At 37.5% G+C, this 19,423-nt stretch overlaps 1 protein-coding gene across 9 annotated transcripts in view; it reads right to left on the reverse strand.

Moving 5' to 3' along the window:
- The window catches only part of F8 (coagulation factor VIII), a 198,570-nt gene that overhangs the window by 120,122 nt on the left and 59,025 nt on the right, over positions 1–19,423 (reverse strand). For all 9 annotated transcript variants that reach the window (XR_013412903.1, XR_013412904.1, XM_077989004.1 and 6 more), the window contains exons 7-9: positions 8,434–8,655; positions 5,109–5,370; positions 3,511–3,682 (exon numbers count right to left, since the gene is read on the reverse strand). Coding sequence is in view for 7 of the 9 variants with exons in the window: in XM_077989004.1 (XP_077845130.1) it covers positions 3,511–3,682; positions 5,109–5,370; positions 8,434–8,655 (656 nt within the window). In the remaining 2 variants the exon portion in view is untranslated. The remainder of the gene's footprint in view (positions 1–3,510; positions 3,683–5,108; positions 5,371–8,433; positions 8,656–19,423) is intronic.

The raw sequence follows: 19,423 nt of genomic DNA on the forward strand, positions 1-19,423 counted from the left end.
TGTTGTTTTAACCATTAAATGTAGAGGTAATTAAGTATACTACATTAATAATCATAACAGTTTAATTATCATTTCTTTGAATATAGTCTTTTTCTGTCTGATTATTTGTCTACTTAAAAATATGTTTATTGAAGAATAATTTATATGCTGCAAAATTCACACATTATAAGTATACAATTAAATGGTTTTTAGTAAACGTATGGAGTTGTGCAATCATTGCCACAATCCAGAATTAGAATATTTCCATCACCCCAGAAAGATTCTGCATGCTGGCTTGCAGGCATTCCCTGCTTCCACTCCCAGCCCCTGGCAATCACTGAAGAGATTTCTGCTCTATAAATTGGTCTTTTCTGTATATTTTATATAAGTTAAATCATGCAATATGTAAGTCTTTTGTCTGACTTCTTTAACTTACAATGTTTTGAGTTTCATCTATATTTATCGTGTATAATTAGTTCTTTTCTTTTAATTGCTGAATAGAATTCCAATTATATGTATATACCATATTTTATTTATCCATTCACCATTTGGTGAATGTTTGAATGGTTTTCAGTGTGGGGCTACGAACATTTGCATACAAGTCTTTGTGGGTACCTATGTTTCCATTTCCCTTAGGTATATCTCTAGGAGTGGAAGTGCCAGGTCATATAATAACTCCATTTTGAACATTTTGAGGAATAGCCAAGCTGTTTTCCAAAGTGGCTTTACTATTTTGCATTCCCTTCATAAATTGATGAGGGCTACAATTTCTCCATGTCCTCACCAACACTTAACATCTGTCTTCTTGATTATACTTATTCTAGTGGTCGTGAAGTGGTATTGCACTGTGGTTTGAATTTTCATTTCCCTGACATGCAGCATTTTTTCAACTGCTTATTGGACACTTTGTATATAACCTTTGGAGAAATGTCTGTATAAACCCTTTGCTCATTTTTCCATTTGGGTCATTTGCCTATTTATTATTGAGTTGAAAGAGTCCTTTATATATTTTGAATACTACATCCTTATCAGATAAAAAATTTGCAAGCATTTTCTCCAGTTCTATGCATTGTCTTTGCATTTTATGGGCGTCCTTTGAAGCACAAAAGTTTTTGAGTATGATGAAGCACAATTATCTATGTTTTTCTTTTGTTGCTTGTTGGTTTTGGTGTCATATCCAATAAACCATTGTCTAATTCAGGATCACAAAGATTTATTTTGTTATTTTCTTATAATTTTGTAGTTTTAGCTCTTACATTTTATCTTGGATCCATTTTGAGTTAATGTTTAAGTGTAGGATTCAGCAAGGTATCCAGAGCATAACCTGAATAAATCAAAGAATGAGGTAGATCTTTATATGTTGACATGAAATGATATCCAAAATATATTGTTACTTTTTATTATTACTATTATTTTTAGACAGAGTCTTGCTCTGTTGCCCTGGGTGGAGTGCAGTGGTGTGATCTCAGCTCAATGCAACCTCCGCCTCCCAGATTCAAGCGATTCTCCTGCCTCAGCCTCCAGAGTAGCTGGGACTACAGGCATGCACCACCATGCCCGGCTAATTCAAAATATATTGTTACTTTTTAAAAATCAAGGTACAGACTAATTTACACTGCTCTTGTTTTTGTGTGAAACACCCTCACACACACACACACACACACACACACACACATTCATACATGTATGCACTATTTCTGGAGGGGAGTATACAAACCCACAGCAATGACTGTCTGTCAGACTATGGGGTTGGAAGTCCAAGAGGGAGGAAAATTTACATTTTATTGTATGCTCTTGTTTACCCATTTTTAAATTAGCCAGTAAAAGTAACTCAAAATACACACCTATAAGTATGTACAATTATTGTGTCATTATGCATTTTTAAAATTAATGAATAAAAATAAAAGTATACAATCTTCAAAAACATCAATAAAAGAAAAATATGTAAACAAAATTTATGAAGAAAAATTGTACAAGAATAGCTAATAAAATTTTTGAAGAAGTACAATGAAAGAAGATGTCATACAGATATCAAACATATTACAAAGTTGAAGTCATTAAAACATTGTGGCAACAGATTAGTTAAGGAGAATTAAAAATCCCAGATTTTAGCAATTTAGTATATGATAAAGAAGACATTTTCAAATTAATGAAAAAAGGATTGGTTATGTGAGCTGCCATTTGGGAAAATTTCTATTTGAATTATGCACTATATCCAAAAGTAACTTCCAGGGCAATTAGATTGTTCACTGTAAAAATAAAGCTATATAAGTAAGAGAATAAAATAGAGACTATTTTTATAATTTCTTGGAGCTGGCAAAGACATTCTTAGGCAGAAAATAAAAGTGAAAAAGATCCAGAGAAAGTTAAATGAAAAGATTGATAAAAGATAGGAGGTTTTGACTATATAAAGATAAAAAATCTTTGAAGGACAAAAAAATATCATAAAGGAGTGACAAAAAGTACAAGTGACAATATGAGGAAACCATTTGAAAGATAAATCACAATGTGTCAATATCCGTAATCTATAAAGGCCTTTTACAAATACATAAGCAAAAGATGACTACCCAAATAGAAAACTGGACAAAATTTACAAGCAGGCAATTCACAGAGGGAGTTATACAAATAGCCAACAAACATGAAACAATATACAATTTGACTACTAACCAGGGAAATGCAAATGAAGACAACATATAAACATTTTGCTCATCAAATTGAAAACTTTTTCTGAAGGTTTATAATATATGTTGTTGGCAATGGTGTGGGGAAAAGGGCAGTCATATACTTATGGTAGGGGATATAAATTGGTACAAAATTGCTGAAAGTCAGTTTGGCAGTATCTAAAAAAACTCCACATCTAAAAACCAGTGTTCTTCATGACATTCTTGAGCAACTGAATTTATGCAACCGACGACCTATCTTCAAATTTCTTGTGAAGAAAATAAACCCTTATTTATTTAAACCACTGTCCATTGAGTATTCTGTTACTTACACCATACTCATTCTTAATATCCTAGATCAGGCGCAAGCAAGCATTTTTTGGAAAAGGCTGGATAGTAAATACTCTAAAATTGTGAGCCCTATTTAGCCTCTGTCACATATTCTCTTCCTCCTCCACCTTCTCCTCCCCTTCCTCCCATGCTCATTTCTTTTCTTTACAATATTTCAAAAATGTAAAATCTCACCTAAGCTCATAGACTATTCAAAAGCAGACCACAAGCCAAATTTGGTTCATAGGCCATAGTCTGCTGACTCCTATATGACATAATTAATGGGGAAAGATCTGGAAGGATATGTATCAAAGTCTAAGCAGTATTTCAAAGGAGTGTCAAGTTTAATGGGTGACATTAAATTTTTATTCTATATACTCATACTTCAAATATGTGCAATCAGCTATTATTTGTGTAACATTTACAGCTTTTAAAAGATCATGTCCATTGGAGACAAGGCTGAATTATGAAGTATTTTAGAAACTCAAAACTCTCTAGACTTTTTCTTCTTACCAGACCTTAAATCTTTTCCTCAACTTACCAACAGTGTGTCTCCAACTTCCCCATAAAGTAAAGGTCCCAAGATTCCTGATTCATACTGAATAGCTTCACGAGTCTTAAAGGTTTCATCTGTGTATGCCATAAATCGGACTTTTTTGTACTTCCTACCAATCCGCTGAGAGCCATTGTTCAAATATTGACTTTTATAACTTCTGTATAAGAGAAAAAAAAGATGCGAGGTTGGGAAGAAAAATTCTAGGTATGCTCAAATCCAACTCTAAAACAGCTTATATGATTCAATCAAGGCAAGGAATGAGAAAAATACAAGCTTCTCTGATGCTCTGCTATGTTAGTTTCCAAATGCAGACCTAATGCCGTAAAAACCCTAGAAGAAAACCTAGGTAATACCATTCAGGACATAGGCATGGGCAAGGACTTCATGTCTAAAACACCAAAAGCAATGGCAACAAAAGCCAAAATTGACAAATGGGATCTAATTAAACTCAAGAGCTTCTGCACAGCAAAAGAAACTACCATCAGAGTGAGCAGGCAACCTACAGAATGGGAGAAAATTTTTGCAATCTATCCATCTGACAAAGGGCTAATATCCAGAATCTACAAGGAACTCAAACAAATTTACAAGAAAATAACAAACAACCCCATCAAAAAGTGGGCAAAGGATATGAACAGACAGTTCTCAAAAGAAGACATGCATACAGCCAACAGACACATGAAAAAATGCTTGTCATCACTGGCCATCAGAGAAATGCAAATCAAAACCACAATGAGATACCATCTCACACCAGTTAGAATGGCAATCATTAAAAAGTCAGGAAACAACAGGTGCTGGAGAGGATGTGGAGAAATAGGAAGACTTTTACACTGTTGGTGGGATTGTAAACTAGTTCAACCATTATGGAAAACAGTATGGCAATTCCTCAAGGATCTAGATCTAGAAGTACCATATGACCCAGCCATCCCATTACTGGGTATATATCCAAAGGATTATAAATCATGCTGCTATGAAGACACATGCACACGTATGTTCATTGCGGCACTCTTCACAATAGCAAAGACTTGGAATCAACCCAAATGTCCATCAGTGACAGACTGGATTAAGAAAATGTGGCACATATACACCATGGAATACTATGCAGCCATAAAAAAGGATGAGTTTGTGTTCTTTGTAGGGACATGGATGCAGCTGGAAACCATCATTCTCAGCAAACTATCACAGGAACAGAAAACCAAACACCACATGTTCTCACTCATAGGTGGGAACTGAACAATGAGATCACTTGGACTCGGGAAGGGTAACATCACACACCGGGGCCTATTATGGGGAGGGGGGAGGGATTGCACTGGAGTTATACCTGATGTAAATGACGAGTTGATGGGTGCTGATGAGTTGATGGGTGCAGCACACCAACATGGCACAAGTATACATATGTAACAAACCTGCACGTTGTGCACATGTACCCTAGAACTTAAAGTATAATAAAAAAAAATACTCTTGCCATTTGATTCCATACCCATACCTAACCTTAAACATGGCTTCAGGATTTGTTGGTTTGAATAACTGGTAAGAACTTTTTGAGTATGGGGAAGAGAGAGTACCAATAGTCAAAAAATGCTTACCTGTCATCAGGGGCGAGGACTGAGGGAGCATAGTCCCAGACCTCCTCTTCAGCAGCAATGTAATGTACCCAAGTTTTAGGATGCTTCTTGGCAACTGAGCGAATTTGGATAAAGGAAGGAGAGTTGTCATCATCAAACCTGACCACATCCATTTCAGAATCAGCAAGATCATCATCATAGTCTTCCGCTTCTTCATTATTTTTCATTCGTAGTTGGGGTTCCTCTGGGCAACTGTCTACTTTGACATAAGCTTCCATGCCATCTGGAGTCAGACAAACCAAACAATGTCAGAGTGTCCCGCTGTATTAGGCTGTTCTTGCATTGCTATAAAGAAATACCAGAGACTGGGTAATTTATAAAGAAGAGATTGAATTGGCTCATAGTTCTGCAGGCTATATGGGAAGCATGGTGCTGGCATCTGCTTGACTTCAGGGAGGTCTCAGGAAGCTTATAATCATGGGGGTAGGTGAAGGGGGAAGAGACATGTCACATGGTGAAAGCAGGAACAAGACAGAGAGTGCAAGTTGTCACACATTTCTGAATGACCAAATATCATGAGAACTCACTATTATGAAGACAGCATCAAGCCATGAGGGATTCACCCCCATGATCCAAACATCTGCCACCAGACCCCACCTCCAGCACTGGAAATTACAATTCAACATGAGATTTCAGTGAAGACAAATATCCAAACTATATCACTTACCTTAACTTTTAGGACTCTTTCTCTCTTATTAGGCCTTCCAGGCTCTCCCCTAAGCACCCCCCTTTCCACATCACTTTCCCTTCTTGCCACTTTCCTATATATACTTATTTCTATATGGATTATCTGGTACTTGCTTGTTTCTTCCTCTGGTCTTTGCACTCACCATTTCCCTTCTGCCTGATCCTTCTCTATATATGTTTTACCTCCTTTTCAAAAGTTATTCATTTGCTCTTATAATATGTATTACTATTTCCCTTCTGGAACTGGTTTTGAGCCTATCATTGCCCTACAGCCAAATGATAAACAAAGAGACTTGAAGAACTGCGTATTTTCAGCATTTCGAAGCCTAGACCAGACCAGCTCCCCATCCCCATAGTCACCTAATGATTTCTATATTTACCCTATTGGATTATAATACAAATCATTGATTTAATAACAGCTTATTGGGAAAAATGTTAGTGTAGATATAAACTTTAAGACATGTTCCAAGTTCATAAAAACATGACAAGATACAACTTAAAATCAAAGAGATGTATTTTAAGAGCATGTCTGCCTGTGACTAGTTGTAAACCCTACAGCAAATCTATTCAACATTCTCAATCTCATCTTTATGGTTTGTAAAATGGATAATAATAATTCCTGCTGTATTTATAACATAGGGCAATTTTGAAGATCAAATACTTCTAAGAAGGGAGACCTGTTTACTTGATTATGAGGAACAGGGCAGGTTTTAGGAGCAGCAAACAACTAGTCTGAGGTTCATGTAGCCTTGAACATAATTCAGTCTGCATCTAAAAACGAAGTGTTTTGTCTGAGGTTCAATAAGATAAAGCATTATTTTTCTGAAAAATAAAGATTAAAATCAGTGGATAGAATCTGTGAAAGTAAAAAAACAAAAAAAATAAACTGTTAAACTGAATCAGGCTCCAACTGGACAATGATTGACAATGATCATATACAAGTAAATGACCTATTCCTCTGTGCCTGCAAGAATTTTGTTTGTGCATCAACTTCCTGTTACTCATTCAGTATGACACTTTTTGTCCACTAAGGTCTTGTCAAAATTCCATAAATATTATGTGATGGATGGGGAAAAGAGATTTCTATTCTTAATCACTACAGAGGACTATAAACAAGGTCACTAATAGAACATAAGGAGGAAAATGGTGGATACATGGCAAGATCAAATCTCTTTTCTAAGTCAACCAAGGAACCTGAGGAGAATGTTAATATGAGAGTACTAGGAAGAAAGAAATGCTGTTAAATATAAAAGATTAGGCCTCTCTGACATTTTTCTCCAACAGCTCTTGCTATGGTTTGAATGTCTGTCCCCTCCAAAACTCACATTGAAATTTAATTATCATTGTGATGGTGTTGAGAGGTGAACATATAAAGGTGTTTAGGTCACAAGGGTTCCACCCTCATGAATGGACTAATGCAGTTATCTGGGGAAAGGGTTCATGGGAGTGGATTCATTATCACAGGAGTGAGTTCACCCTCCTTTTGCTCTCTCTCTCTCTCACCCTTTCTTTGCCGTTTTGTCATGTAATGCCTTCCACCATGTTAAGACGCAGCAAGAAGGCCTTTGCTAGTTGCTGGCAACTTGATATTGGACCTCCCAGCCCCCAGAACTGTGAGCCAATAAGTTTCTGTCCATTATAAATTACTCATTCTGTGGTATTCTGTTATTGCAGCACAAACTGACTAAGCCTTCAATGGCCACAAGAGGGGTAGAGAAAGAGGGTTATTAGGTTGATCCAAGATTAAGAGTTAGCAGAATAAATACAAAAGTAAGGAAAATTGGGGTGAAATGATGATGCAATCTGAATTTGCACAACTAGCAGTTACAAATAAAGTTACATTAACAATAATTTAAAACTGTAGTTACCATCATCCTAATTTGCTTACACAGAACCTTTGACCCTTTGCAAAGTTCCCACCCAATAGTCCTTGAAAACCTCATGTGGTGCTTCACATATGCTGACCAGCTTTCAATCCCATGTTACTTGTCCTAAAAATCACTAGCTCCTTACCTGCCCTCAGTTTCACAGGTGTCTCTCATATACTGCCAGGTATCTATAGAGTGCCTCTAGCTGTCTGGTGCCTGAAGTCAAGCTTGCTCTACAATAGCCTGTCATATTTGCTATTTACTGCTCTGGGCATTACTACTGATATACTGGAGCCCTTACAGTTGCAACCTGGGCAATGCCTTTCTTCCATTTCCCTAGATTTCTCAAAAAAAAAAAAAAAAATCTCTTCAGCTACAACCTGCAGTTCCTCTCTCAATATTGGAGCGTAGTTAATGGGAGAAGGCTGAGAAACCAAGGGCATACTATTCTCGTCATTTTCCCACCTCAGTCATCCATAAGCCATCTTTTCTCCATCACAGACATTTAACTAAAAATCCATGAGTCCTACTAATACTCAAGCCCTTTTATAGTCAAGGTAAAAACTTTACACTGGAAGCTAGAAACTAGGGGATCTTGGTTGAGGTCTAACACAGTAACTCTAAAATGCCCCCTTCAGCAACACACTATATTCCTGTACATTGTCCAGTAAATTCTATTAAAAGTAGGACTGGATATTTATAATACTCATTTTAAAGATCCAAGATATTACCATGTTGGTGGGAAGAGATATGACAAAACAGTAGAAACTGTCCAAGGTCCATCAGGAGTGTTTGAGCAGTAAGGAAAGTTATTGGTGAGATTTCCAAGGAGGCCTGGCGATGGTTCCTCACAAGAAATGTGTGACCTTCGAGGAATATTGAGTGCACTTCAGGAGTGGTGCCCATTCCAATCACATGCCAATAGACTGACTTCCTGTGGCATCCAATCAGACCTGTAAAGTAGGAATAAGACACGTATGGCTAAGAAGTAGAGAATTTGAAATGGAAAACACTTGCTAGGACAGAATGGACAAATTGATCTTAGACACTTGATTGCTACCTTGACTTGTAAACAAATTTATCTAGAATATTGGGCTACTATCAAACCAACAGCTCTTGCCAAGGTCATCAATCACTATCATGCTGCTAAATCCAATGGACATTTTTCAGTCTTTATTTGCATCTGTTGACCATTCATTCCTTCTTAAAACTCTCTCTTCCCTTGGCCTCTGTGCCAACATCTTTCTGGGTTTTTTTCTCCTACTTCTCAGACTGCTCCTTCTGTCTCCTCTCCTGAACTCTTCTGGAACTTCAGGCTCATACAGCCAATCACTTTCTCAACATCTCCACCTAGATATCTCAAAAAACCCACATGTCCAAAACTAAATTTACACTTTTCATCACTTCCTTCTCTTCCAGAGTTTTTTATAACAGTGAATGGCAGCATCCTGCATTCGAATATGCAAGCAAGAATTATCCTTTTTACCATTCTCATCTCCCATATGCAATTTGACACTGACCAGGGCAATATAATCAATAATAGCTAATATTTATTGAGCACTTGTTTAATGTCAAGCACTGTCCGAAGTATTTTACAAGTTTTAATTCATTCATTCCTCATAACAACCCTATGAATGTAGAAACCATTATCATCCATGTCTTGCAGGAGAAGAAATGGATGCCCAGAGAGGTTGATTAATTTTCTCAGTATTTGAACCTAAGTGTTCAGATCCCACACTGGTAACTACAAGGGCACAGCTGCCTCCTACTTTGGCTCTAAAAGCTTTCAAATGTATCTATTTTTTCACTATTACTACTACCACTATCTTAATCCAACTTACCATTATCTCGTCTGAGCTACTGATAAACTTGTTTTACAGGTCTCCCTGTAACTGGTCATATTCCCCTCTAAGACTTTTACCCACAAAGAAACTGGTGTAATATTTCTGCATTCCAGATCTGATTGTAGTATCCACCAGCCTAAAACCCATCGCAGGCTGTCATTTCACATAGAATAAAGTCCAGACTGTCTACTAAGGACTAGAAGGCCCCAGTAGGTTTGATTCCTAATACCTCTAACAGCTTCATCTCACATTGCCTCATTTTCCCAGTTTCAAAGCTAAATTCAAGGGGTACTTGCTTAGGGAAGCCTTCTCTGATTCCCCAGTCTAGGTCAGATTCTTTTATTATAGGCTTACATAGAATTATGTAATTTTCCTTCAGAGTAATGGTCAGTTTGTAATTTTGCATGTATTATTATGCTTATTTGACTACAACCCGTCTCTCCACTATAAGGTATGTGAGAACAGGAACTTGCATGTTGTCAAAACTAATTTCTTTTTTAATTATAAAATTATGCATGTTTATTATCAAATTACTGGAAAATACAGTAAAGAACTAAGGAGAAAACATCCCCCTCATACTTCATTATTCTCTTGGGTTGCTGAATCTCCCAAATTCCTCCTTTCTGTAGTTTCTGGTTTTACTATAGTACACATTCAGTGACTATTAAGGCCCTCTATATCTGAAAATGTCTTTTTTCTTCCCCCAAAATTGATTCAAAGTTTGACTAAAAATTCTAGGTTCAAAATAATTTTTCCCTTAGATCTTTTACAATATTGCTTAATTATATTGTCAGTCTAATTCCCATTCTTTTGTATGCATCCTGTTTCTCTCAGAAGAAGCTTTTTTTGTTGTTTGTTTGTTTGTTTTTTTGAGACGGAGTCTTGCTCTGTCGCCCAGGCTGGAGTGCAGTGGCACGATCTTGGCTCACTGCAAGCTCTGCCTCCCGGGTTCACGCCATTCTCCTGCCTCAGCCTTCCAAGTAGCTGGGGCTACAGGAGCCGCCACCATGCCCGGCTAGTTTTTTGTATTTTTAGTAGAAACGGGGTTTCACTGTGTTAGCCGGAATGGTCTCCATCTCCCGACCTCGTGATCCTCCCGTCTCAGCCTCCCAAAGTGCTGGGATTACAGGCCTGAGCCACCGCACCTGGCCACAAGAAGCTTTAAGTATCTTCTCTTTGTGCTCTGAAATGCTACAATGATAATTTTGTGTGGGGGTCTTTTTATTTATCCTAATGGGCAATTTTATTTTTTAAACTGTATTACTTTTTATTGACACATAAATAATTGTACACATTTATGGGTACAATGTGATGTTTTGATACATGTATACATTGTGTAATTATTCAAATTAGGGTACTTATCATATCCATCACCTTAAATGTTTGTCATTTCTTTGTTGTGAGAACATTCAAAATCCTCTCTTCTATTTGAAATATATAATATATTATTGTTGGCTATTGTCACCCTACTGTGCAATAGAGTACCAGAACTTATTCCTTCTATCTACCTGTAACATTGTACCCATTGACCAACCTCTCCCCATCCCCCACTTCCCCCTAATCTTCCCAGAATCACTAATTTCAACTACTATGAGATCAAATTTTAAAGATTGTACATAGGAGTGATATCATGCAATATTTGTCATTCTCTGTCTGACTTATTTCACTTAACATAATGTCCTTCAGGCTCATCCACATTGTTGCAAATGACAGGATTTCATCTTTTTTAAATGGATGAATAGTATTCCATTGTGTATATATACCACAGTTTCTTTATCCATTCATCCATTGATGGGCATTTAAGTTGATTTTATATCTTGACTATTGTGAATAATGCTGTCATAAACATGGGGATGCAGATGTTTTTTCAACATACTGATTTCATTTCTTTTTGGTATATACCTACTAGTGGGATTGCTAGAAAATATGATTGATCTATTTTTAATTTTTGAGGCATCTCTATACCGTTATCTCTAACGGCTTAACTAATTTATATTCCCACCAACAGTGTATAGGAGTTTCTTTGTCTCCACATCCTTGCTAGCATTTGTTATTTTGTTGTCTTTTTTATAATAGTCATTCTAACAGAGGTAAGTGATATCTCATTGTAGTTTTGATTTTAATTTTCCTGATGGTTAGTGATGTTGAGCATTTTTCATATACCTGTTGGCCATTTGTATGTCTCCTTTGGAGAAATGTCTATTCAGGTCTTTTGCTCATTTTTAGTAGGATTATTTGGATTTTTGCTATTGAGTTGTTTGAGTTCCTTATACATTATAGATATAAATCCCTTGTCAGATGTATAATCTGCAAATATTTTCTCCCATTCTATAGGTTGTCTCTTCACTCTGTTGATTGTTTCCTTTGCTGTGCAGAAGCTTTCTAGTTTGAGGTAATCCAATTTATTTTTGCTTTTGTTACTCATGATTTTGAGGTCTTGTCTAACAAATTCTTGCCCAAATTGTCTAACACATTCTTGCCCAAAGTGATGTCATGAAATGTTTACACTATGTTTCAAATTTAACTCCTTAATCTATTTTCCTTTCCTTCCCTCCCCTCCCCTCCTGTCTTGTTCCCTTCCCTTCCCTTCCCTTCTCTCCCTTCCCCTGTCTTGTTCCCTCTCCTCTCCTCCCCTCTCTCGTCTCTCTTCTCTTCTCTTTTCTTCTTTTGAGACAGAGTCTCACTCCGTTACCCAGGCTGGAGTGCAATAGCACGATCTAGGCTCACTGCAACCTCCACCTCCGGGGTTCAAGTGATTCTCCTGCCTCAGCCTCCCAAGTTGCTGGGACTGTAGGCATGCCACCACACCTGGCTAATTTCGTATTTTTAGTAAAGATGGGGTTTCACCATGTTGGCCAGGCTGGTCTCAAACTCCTGACCTCAAGTGATCTGCCCGCCTTGGCCTCCCAAAGTGCTGGGATTACAGGCATGAGCCACTGTGCCTGGCCTATTTGATTTTCATACATGGTGAGAGATAGGGGGTCTAGGTTCATTCTTTTGCATATGGATATCCAGTTTTCCCAGCACCATTTATTGAAAAGACTGCCCTTTACCCATCATGTGTTCTTGTCAACTATGTAGAATATCAGTTGGCTTTAAATGTGTGGGTGTATTTCTGGGCTCTCTATTTTGTTCTATTGGTCTATATGTCTGTTTTTAAGTCAACACAATGCTGTTTTGGTTACTATAGCTTTGTAGTATAATTTGAAATCAGGTAGTGTGATGCCTCCAGGCTTATTCTTTTTGCTCAAGACTACTTTGGCTATTTGGGATTTTTTGTGGTTCCACACAAATCTTAGGATTGTTTTTGTATTGCTGTGAAGAATGACATTGGAATTTTGATAGGAATTGTATTGAATCTGTAGATTGCTTTGGCTTTAATAATATTAATTCTTCAATCGATGAACATGAAATATCTTTTCATTTATTTGTGTCTTATTCAATTTCTTTCATCAATATTTTATAGTTTTCATTATAGAGATATTTCACTTCCTTGGTTAATTTATTTCCGGATATTTTTTGTAGCTATTGTAAACGTGATTGCTTTCTTGATTGCTTTTTCAGATTGTTCACTGTCGGCATACAGACACGCTATCAATTATTGTATGTTGATTTTGTAGACTACAACTTTACTACATCCATTTATTAGCTCTAACAGTTTTTTGGTGTAGTTTTGGCGGTTTTCTATATATAAGATCATGTCATCTGTAAACAGGGACAATTTTTTTTTTTTTTTTGAGACGGAGTCTCGCTCTGTTACCCAGGCTGGAGTGCAGTGGCAGGATCTCCCCTCACTGCAAGCTCCGCCTTCTGGGTTCACGCCATTCTCCTGCCTCAGCCTCCCGAGTAGCTGGGACTACAGGCGCCCGCCACCTCGCCCGGCTAGTTTTTTGTATTTTTTTAGTAGAGATGGGGTTTCACCGTGTTAGCCAGGATGGTCTCGATCTCCTGACCTCGTGATCTGCCCGTCTCGGCTTGTTTTTGTTTTGAGACAGTGTTTCACTCTGTTGCCCAGGTTGGAGTGCAATCTTGGCTCACCACAACCTCCACCTCCGGGGTTCTAGTGATTCCCCTGCCTCAGCCTCCCGAGTAGCTGGGACTACAGGAGTGCACCACCATGCCTGGCTAATCTCTGTGTGTGTGTGTGTGTGTGTGTGTGTGTGTGTGTGTGTGTGTGTGTGTATGTGTATTTTTAGTAGAGATGGGGTTTCACCATATTGGCCAGGCTGGTCTCGAACTCTGGACATCAAGTGATCTGCCTGCCTTGGCCTCCCAAAGTGCTGGGATTACAGGCATGCGCCATTGAGCGTGGCCAAACAGGGACAATTTGACTTCCTTCTTTCCAATTTGGATGTCTTACCTAATTGCTCTGGCTAGGACTTCCAGTACTGTGTTGAATAGAAGTGGTGAGAGTGGATATCCTTGTCTTATTCCAGTTCTTAAAGGGAAAGCTTTCAACTTTTCCTCACTCAGTATCATTTTGTTTGCAGGTTTATCATACAGGTATGTTCCTTCTATACTTTGTTGAGAATTTTTATCATGAAGGGATATTGAATTTTATCAAATGCTTTTACTGTGTCTATTAAAATGATAATATAATTTTTATCCTTCATTTTTAATTTGCATATGTTAAACCATCCTTACATCACTGGGATAAATCCCACCTGATCATGGTAAATGATCTTTTTAATGTGCTGTTGAATTCTATTTCTAGTATTTTGTTGAGGATATTGGCCTGTAGTTGTTTGTTGTTATTGCGCCCTTGTCTGGTTTTGGGATCAGGATAATGATGGCCTCCTAAAATAATTTTGGAAGAGTTTCTTCCATTTCAATTTTTTGAATAGTTTGTGAAGAATTGGTATTAGTTCTTTAGATGTTTGGTAGAATTCAGCAGTGAAGCCATCAGGTAGTGAACTTTTCTTTGATGGGAGACTTTTTATTTTTGCTTCAATCTCGTTACTCATTGTTGATTTGTTCAAATTTTCCATTTTTTCTTGATTCAACCTTGGTAGGTTGTATGTGTCCAGGAGTTTATCCATTTCTTCAAGGCTTTTCAATTGGTTGGCATATAGTTGTTCATAGCAGTTTCTTATAGTTCTTTGTATTTCTGTGTTATCAGTTGTAATGTCTCCTTTTCCATGTCTGATTTATTTCTGTTTTTCTTCTTTATAATCACTTAATCTGGCTAGAAGTTTACTGACTTTGTTTATCCTTTCAAAGAACTAAGTAACTCATTATACTGATCTTTTGTATTTTTTAGTTTCTATTTTGATTATTTGTGCTCTCATCTGTATTCATTCATTTCTTCTAATAATTTGGAGTTTTGTTTGTTCTTGTTTTTCTAGTTCCATGAGATGCATCATTAGGTTGTTTATTTGATTTTTTTTGGATGTAGACATTTATTGCCATAAACTTTTCTTTAAGGACTACTTTTGCTGTATCCCATAGGTTCTGGCATGTTATGTTTCCATTTTCATTTGTCTCAAGAAATTTTTTAATTTCTCCTTTAATTTCTTCATTGACCCATTGTTTGTTTAGGGGCATGTTCTTTAATTTCCATGTATTTGTACAGTTGTTCCTCCTGTTGTTGATTTATAGTTTTATTCCATTATTGGCAGGAAAAAAATACTTATTTTTAAAAAGTTAGTTAAGACTTGCTTTGTGGCCTAATGTATCATCTCCTGGACAATGTTCCATGTGCAGTTGAAAAGAATGTGAATTGTGTAGCTGTTGGAAGGAATGTTCTGTGTCTGTTTGCTCCATTTGGTCTACAGTGCAGCTTAAGTCCAGTGTGTGTTTGTTGATATTTTGTCTGGATGATCTGTCCGTTGGTGAAAGTGGGGTATTAAAGTCTCCTACTATTATTTCATTGCTGTCTTCATTTCCCCCTTGGTCTATTAATGTTTGCTTTATATTAGGTCAGTGCAAAAGTAATCGTAGTTTTTGCCGTTATTTTTAATGAGACTAGAAAATACAAAGATCAAACATTAATATATTTAGATGCTCCAATGTTGAGTGTATATATATTTATGCTTGTTACATTCTCCTGTTGTATTAATTTCTTTACTATTAAATAATGGCCTTGTCTGTCATTTTTTTTTTTTTTTGATGGAGTCTCGCTCTGTTGCCCAGGCTGGAGTACAGTGGTGCAATCTTGGCTCACTGCAAGCTTTGCCACCCGGGTTCAAATGATTCTCCTGCCTCAGCCTCCTGAGTAGCTGGGACTACAGGCACCTGCCACCATGCTCGCCTAATTTTTGTATTTTTAGTAGAGATGAGGTTTCACCATGTTGGCCAGGTTGGTCTCGAACTCCTGACTTCAGGTGATCCACCCACCTCAGCCTCCCAAAGTGCTGAAATTACAGGCATGAGCCACCACGTCTGGCCGTTTGTCTCTTTTTATAGTTTCTGACGTGAAGTCTATTTTATCAGATATAAGTATAGCTATTCCTGCTTTCTTTTTGTTTACATTTGCATGGAATATCTGTTTCTATCCCTTCACTTTCAGTCTATGTGTGTCCTTACAGGTAAAGTCTTTCTCGTAGGCAGTATATAGTTAGATCTTCTTTTAAAAAAAAATCATTCAGCCACTCTATGTCTTTTAGTTGGAGAATTTAACCCATTTGTATTCAAGGTAATTTTTGATAGGTAAGAACTTGGTAGTACCATGTTTTTACTTGTTTTCTAGTTGTGTAGATCCTTTGTTCCTTTCTTCCTCTCTTAATATCTTCCCTTGTGGTTAAGTGATTTTTCTATCAGTATGTTTTAATCCCTTGCTTTTTATTTTTAGTGTATCTATTATAAATTTTTTTTGCTTTGTAATTACCATGAGGCTTACACAGAATACCTTATAGTTACAACAAGTTAGTTTGAACTGATAACAACTTAATTTTGATTGCAAGAAAATTTTTTTAAAAAATCTACTCCCAAATTTTGTGTTTTTGATGTCATCATTTACATCTTTTTATATTGCTTATTCTTTAACAGGTTATGGTAATTATTTTTATATGTTTTGTTTTTTAATCTTCCTACTAAGGATATAAGTGATTTATGTTCTACAATTACCGTGTTAGAGAATTCTGAATTTGTTGGGATACTTACTTTTACCCGTGGGTTTTATACCTTCATATGTTTTCATGTTACACATTAGGACCTTTTTCTTTCAGTTTGAAAAACTCCCTTTAGCATTTCCTGTAAAGCAGATCAGGTTGCAATGAATTTCCTCAGTTTTTTTCTTTTTTTTTTTTTTGTCTGAAAATGTTTTTATCTCTCTTTCATTTATGAAGGATAATTTTGCTGTGTACAGTATCCTTGGCTGTCAGGTGTTTTTTTTTTCTCTCATTCTCTCCTGGCTTATAAAGTTTCTGCTGAGAAATTCACTGTTAGTCTGATAGCAGCTCCTTTATAGGTGACTATATGCTTTTCTCTTGCTGTTTTTAAATTTTTCTCTTTGACTTTTGATAGTTTGACTATAATGTGCCCTGCAGAAGACCTTTTTGCATTGTATTTATTTGGGTATTTTTGAGCCTTCTTTATCTGGATGTGTACATCTCTTGGTAGACTTGGAAATTTTTTCATCTAATATTTCATTAAATAGGATTTCTAACCTCTTCATTTTCTCTTTATAGTGCCTAACATGTCATGAAATCTTTGGTCATTATTTTTTATTCTTTTTTTCTTTATTTTTGTCTGATTGGGCTATTTCAAAAGATCTGTATTTCAGTTCTGATATTCTTCTGCTTGGTTCAGTCTATTGCTGAACCTTTCAAATGTATTTTATATTTCATTCAATGAATTCTTTGGTTCCAGAATTTTGTTTGGTTCTTTTTTGATATCTATGTCTTTGGTAAATTTCCGTTTCATATCCTTAATTGTTTTTCTGTGTTCTTTGTATTTTTTTTTTGTTCAGAATTCTCTTGTATCTCACTGAGTTTCTTTAGTATCAAATTTTGGAATTATTTTTCCAGGATTTCATAAATTTTTAAAGAGATGTTGGCCAGTTTACTTAAAAGCCAAAGGTCACATATACTGTTCTGTTTGTAAACTATGATTTTTTTATTTTGTGGATACATAGTAGGTGTATATATTTAGGGAACACATGAGATGTTTTGATACAGGCATGTGATGTGAAACAAACACATTATGGAGAATGAGGTATCTACACCCTCAAGCACTTATCCTTTGAGTTATTAACAATCCAATTACACTCTTTAAGTTATTTTAAAATGTACAATTAAGTTATTATTAACTATAGTCACTGTGTTGCACTATAAAATAGCAGGTCTTATTCATTCTTTCTAACTATTTTTTTGCACCCATCTTAAAATTTTTTTATTTGGATCTATTGCTACAGAATTATTGTGCTCCTTTGGAGTGTCATATTTCCTTGATTTTTCATGTTTTCTGTGTCCTTACATTGATATCTGCACATCTGGTATAATAATCACTTTTTCCAATTTTTAAAATTTGCTTTTATAGGAAAGAACTTTTTCCTGAAGATGTATCTATAGTGTTGCTTGGGTAGAGCACTTTGGTTTTGATTCTGAGTGAATGCAGTAGTCTCTGTATAAGACTCTAAACAGCATTAGTGATATTTGTGATTTTCTCAATGGCTTAGGGTGTGGTTATTAGTGGAGGCTGTGGTGAAGTTTTACTGAGAACTGGGATGCCAGGTAGGCCTGTCTTCAGGCCCCAGTGGTGGCAGCAGTGGGCTGAGCGTGCTTTTCTTTGGTGTACCATGGTGGCATATGATTGCACTGGTTTTAGGTCCAGGCAGGTTGATTTGTGGGTCTCCCAGTGGTTTACTTGGGTGCCAGAAATGGTATTGATGGATCACGTGGGTGGGTGGGTTCTCAAGTTCCTGGGCAGCAAAGTGGCATGGTTGATGGCAACCATAGTAATGAAACAACCTTCTGAATCTCAAGTGGTCTGTGCTGGCATTGGTGGTGGCTGCTATGGATTGCATGGGCCAGTCCCCAGACCCTCAAGTGGTGCATGCAATGAGTGCTAACTGTGGCAGTAGTGGCAGGTTGGGTGGGCCTGGCCTCAGACCCCAGGAGGTTCTCAGAAGCTACCAGTGGTGGACAGGGCTAAGTGATCCCTAGGCCCCTGGATGATATGCTTGGGTACTAGGGGCAGGAAGAGCTGGGCTAGGTGAACCTGCCCTCAGGCTCCTTGGTGGTGTGTGAGGTGCTGGTTGTGCTATGCAGGGGTGGGGTGATACCCAGGTCACGAGCAAAATGCTCAGGTTGGCGTGCAGCAGCAGCTGTGCTATGGCCCTGCTCTTGGTGAAGGTAGGGTTGCTTTCTCTGGGAGCAGCTGTAGGCAGGCAGCTTGGAAGCACAAGCTTCACTGGTGTTTTGGCCCCACAACAGCCTGCAGCAGCAGTGGTGTAGGTAGTGGAATGTGTTCTTGGAATATGTGAAAATGCATGGGCACTCCTCTGCTGGGTGGGGCAGGATCACTGCTCAGGGCTCCTGCCTAAGTCACGGCCATTATAGCAGGGCAGGATGTGTGGGCTGTGCTCTCAAAATGGTGCTGTGCTGCAGCTGCTTGGGAGATTTGCAGAACCCAGCGTGAGCTCTCTGTTGCAATGCCTTCACATGGTCTTTAGGCAACTTCCTATGCTAGTCTCTGCGCTGTCAAGGAATAAGGGGCTCTCCTGCGGCTAGGACTGCAAGAGTCCTTGGTGAAAATGAGGAACACTAAGGGTCTCTTACCCTTTTCCCACATTAGGAAGCTGTTCCAGACTCCCAGCCAATCCCAGGCAAACAGGCCATATTTCTCTCTCCTCCCTTGCTTTCAATGCTTCCTATCTCTGTTGAATTCCAGTGTTCTCTCTTAGATGACCTATTCAAAGTATAATTATCTACTTGCT

The sequence above is a fragment of the Macaca mulatta genome, chromosome X (assembly GCF_049350105.2).
Source record: "Macaca mulatta isolate MMU2019108-1 chromosome X, T2T-MMU8v2.0, whole genome shotgun sequence".
Classification (NCBI taxonomy): Eukaryota; Metazoa; Chordata; class Mammalia; order Primates; family Cercopithecidae; genus Macaca; species Macaca mulatta.